The sequence below is a fragment of the Vulpes vulpes genome, chromosome 5 (genome assembly GCF_048418805.1).
Source record: "Vulpes vulpes isolate BD-2025 chromosome 5, VulVul3, whole genome shotgun sequence".
Lineage (NCBI taxonomy): Eukaryota > Metazoa > Chordata > Mammalia > Carnivora > Canidae > Vulpes > Vulpes vulpes.
In genome coordinates, this window is record NC_132784.1 from 76,431,753 (window position 1) to 76,436,015 (window position 4,263).

General features: G+C 35.2%; 1 protein-coding gene across 1 annotated transcript; it reads left to right on the forward strand.

Moving 5' to 3' along the window:
- Nucleotides 1-2,127: 2,127 nt before the first annotated feature.
- On the forward strand, nt 2,128-3,072 carry LOC112912010 (olfactory receptor 5D13-like). The gene has a single exon (XM_025988737.2). The coding sequence runs from the start codon at nt 2,200-2,202 to the stop codon at nt 3,070-3,072; it is 873 nt and encodes a 290-aa protein (XP_025844522.2). The 5' UTR covers nt 2,128-2,199.
- Nucleotides 3,073-4,263: the final 1,191 nt, after the last annotated feature.

A 4,263-nucleotide genomic window follows, 5' to 3' on the forward strand; every position in this document is an offset into this window, starting at 1 on the left:
GAGGACATCTTTAATGGCTTACTTCTTTTATTAGGGTCAAATAATTCTTCATTGGTCACAAGTAGCTATTATAATAAGACCCCACTTCTGGCACCTGGGACAGGATAGTCTGGTTTATCTCTGGTTTTCCTTCATCTTCACATTTTGGGATTTTTTTGTGAGCCTGATTCCATGGCCCCTATCTATCTCTCCCTACCTAGGCCTGCCTGTCCCTTATTCAAATTCAGCTTACTGTGAGGATATGGAGTGTGATCATTTTAGATATGTCAACAACAATTCTATTTTTGTTCTTCCTCTCTTGACTGCCTTCTTTTATTATTTTATTTGCACAAATTTCATATTCTCCTTGTAATGGCAATGTTAGATATTAGAAAATTCTAGCTTTTTAAGTTTTTATTTAAATTCCAGTTAGTTAACAAACAGTGTAATGTTAGTTTGAGGTTTATTATTTAGTGATTCAACACTTACATACCACACTCTGTACTCATCACAACAAATGCCCTCCTTAATCCCCATCACCTATTTAACCCATCCTCCCACCTACCTCCCCTCTGGTAATCACCAGTTTGCAGTCTGTCATTAAGAGTCTGTTTTATTTAACTCATCCTCCAACCCACCTTCCCTCTTGTAATCACGTTTGTTGTCTGTCGTTAAGAGTCTGTTTTCTTGGTTTGTTTCTCTGTTTTTTAATCCCCGTGAGCATATGTTCTGTTTCCTAAATCCCACATATAAGTGAAATCATTTGTCTTTCTCTGACTTATTTGATGTAGCATAATACCCTCTGCCTTCATCCATGATGTTGTAAATGACAAAATTTCATTCTCTTTTATGGCTGAGTAATATTTCATTGTATATAGATCACTTTTTTTTTATTCATTCATCACTCAATGGATATTTGAGTTCTTTCCATAATTTGGCTATTGTTATAATGCTGCTATAAACATGAGGGTAAGTGTATCCCTTTGAGTTAGTATTTTTATCCTTTGGGTAAATATCTAATAGTGATGTTGATGAAGTTTTGGAATATAGGTGAAGTTTGGTGGGGTGAGGTCTGGAGCTGACAACCCAGAAAGAATTCAGTGCAAAATCATGGTTTTATTAAAGCATGGGGACAGAACCCATGGGCAAGAAGAGTTACTGCCTAGGCTTTGAGGAGTGGATGATTATACACTTAGGAGTTGGAAAGGGTTTGAGAATAGCATACTTTCTAAGGAATTTTGGAAGCAAGGTTTCCATGACGTTGAAGGGCTAGCTATTGTTTGGAAAAGTTCACTTATTATAGTCTAATAAAATCTTAATCATAAGATCTTCAGATATATATCAGTGGGCCATGTGCTTGGGGGATGATTGCCAACACGTATCTTGAAGGGGTTTAGAGATAAAGGAAATTTCTAAAGGAATTTTTGTATGTTAAAGTAGACTTACAGGATCCTGGGGGTCAAGCTAAGATTGCCTTTGCCCTTAGCAGAGTATTAACATCAAGCCAGCTGAGTTCATAGAGGAATGTCCCTCTGCCTGTTTCAAGGACTTGTCGATGCGTTTTGTCCTCAGCTAGCCCTTTGTTCCCAATCACAATTGCTGAATTGGAGGGTGGTCCTATTTTTAATTTTTTTGGAACTTCCATATTGTTTTCGATAGTGGTTGCACCAGGTTGCATTTCCACCAATAGTGGAAGGTGTAAAAGGGTTCCCCTTTATTTCTGCATCCTTGCCAATACCTATTGTTTCCTGTGTTGCTAATTTTAGCCATTCTGACTGATGTGAGGTGATATATCATTGTAGTTTTGATTTACATTTCTCTGATGATCAATGATGTTGAGGATCTTTTCATGTGTCTATTGGCCATCTTTATTTCTTCTTTGGAGAAATGTCCATGTCTTCTGCCCATTTTCTTTAAATGGATTGTTTGTTTTTTGGGTAGTGAGTTTTGTAAGTTCTTTATATATTTTGGATACTAACCTTTAGCAGATATGTCATTTCCACCTTTAAAAATAGAGGTCAAAATCAAATATTTTCTATGATAGTATTTCTGGATAATCACTAAGTTTCTTATCATTTCCTCATTTTAACTGGTTTTATCCAGATTTTGCGTCTCACTTCTTTAAATCAGGTTTCTTGTATTGTCCACAGGAATCAAGAAAACCAGAGTGCTGAAGCCACTTTCATTCTATTGGGCTTTTCAGAATATCCAGAACTCCAGATGCCCCTGTTCCTTTTATTCTTTACTATCTACACAGTTACTGTTTTGGGAAATCTGGGCATGGTCATGATTATCCAGATCAATCCCAAACTCCATACCCCCATGTACTTCTTCCTTAGCCATCTTTCTTTTGTTGATTTTTGTTACTCTACAGTAGTTACACCCAAACTATTAGAAAACTTGGTTGTGGAAGACAGAACCATCTCCTTTATAGGATGCATTATGCAATTCTTCTTTGCATGCATATTTGTGGTGACGGAAACATTCATGTTGGCAGTGATGGCCTATGATCGATTTGTGGCAGTTTGTAACCCACTTCTCTACACAGTTGTCATGTCTCAGAAGCTTTGCTCCTTATTGGTGAGTGCATCATACTCCTGGGGTATAGCCTGCTCCTTAACATACACATACTTTTTGTTGACCTTATCCTTTTGTGGGATTAACTTCATAAATAACTTTGTCTGTGAGCATGCTGCCATTGTCTCTGCATCCTGCTCTGACCCCTACATTAGCCAGAAGATCATTTTAGTCTCTGCCACGTTCAATGAAATAAGCAGCTTGATGATCATTCTTACCTCCTATGTTTTCATCTTTATCACTGTCATGAAGATGCCTTCAACTGGGGGTCGCCACAAAGTCTTCTCAACATGTGCCTCTCATCTGACTGCTATTACAATCTTCCATGGGACCATCCTATTCCTCTACTGTGTACCTGACTCCAGAAGTTCATGGCTCATGGTCAAGGTGGCTTCTGTGTTTTATACTGTGGTCATCCCCATGCTGAACCCACTGATCTACAGCCTCAGGAACAAAGATGTGAAGGAGACAGTCAAGAAGTTAATTAATATTAAATTGTTCTGTGATAAAATATAAAGCCAGAAATATTAAATAGTTCTTTTGGAGAGTATTGGTAAGAGTTGTTCAATGCTCTATCAGTACATAAGTGTATGATAATCTTGCCATTGAGAGTCCATTATCTGTTCACTCTAATATTTACTAAAGTAACTTTAATACTACATATGATATTAGGGATAAAAGACTAAGCTACTTAAACTCAAAGTTTTTGATTCATAAATTGGAATACAAAAGTTTCTATGTCAGTGTACATGACTTTTTAATTGCCTAGGCCAAATTTCAGTTTAGTTCATGTCATGTGAAGTGTGATATTTTTGAGATGATCTGAAGAGTTATGGCTTATAAGGGAGTTAGCGTTTATAAAAGTAGAACATAAAAAGCTGTTTAACACAAAAACACAAAATTCTAAATTTCTAATATACATATATATAATTCCTAAATTTCTAATATATATATGTTATATATATTACATAATTAAATATATATATTTAATTCCACAAGAACCATTTTGGTATTAGAAGACTCCCAGGAAAACAAAAATAAATAAGGAATATGTCTCCCTTAAAAAGTCCATAATACAATTTAAATTATAATTGGTAATATAACCAAATATAAAATATTTTCTATGTACTAGCACAAGAAAATAATATACATTTTGAAAGTATATATCCATTACTCTAGTTTTTCTATTTATGTCAATGTGGTTGTCCTTTACTCATTTATTCAAAATTTTATTGGAATAATTTTAGATTTGAAAATATAAGAAGTGATATAAAGAGATTCCAATTATTTTTTACCCAGTTTCCCCTCTGATCATATAATACAACAACCAGGATATTAATAATGATACAATGTACAGATCTTACTTGTGCATCAATATTTTATTAACAAAAAAATCTCAAATTCCAGAGGGTCATAACAAAAGCAATCCTCTAGAACTAGTGACTTGACTAAAGTAGCTCTGCTGATACCACCTGGGTCACTTGGGTGTCAATACTGAGCTGACCATATCAGCTAACCTTCAGCCTTTGGCCTGTTTGTAGGTCATCTTTATTGGACTATTCAGCTAATAATCTCTGTTGTAAGTAGAGTCACAATAAAGTAGGCAAAAAGATAAGCATATTTTAAGCACCTGTTTGTGTCTTACCTGTTAACATTTTATGAGTTAAAGTAAATCATATGGCTAAGCCCAAAGTCAAGGTGTGAGAA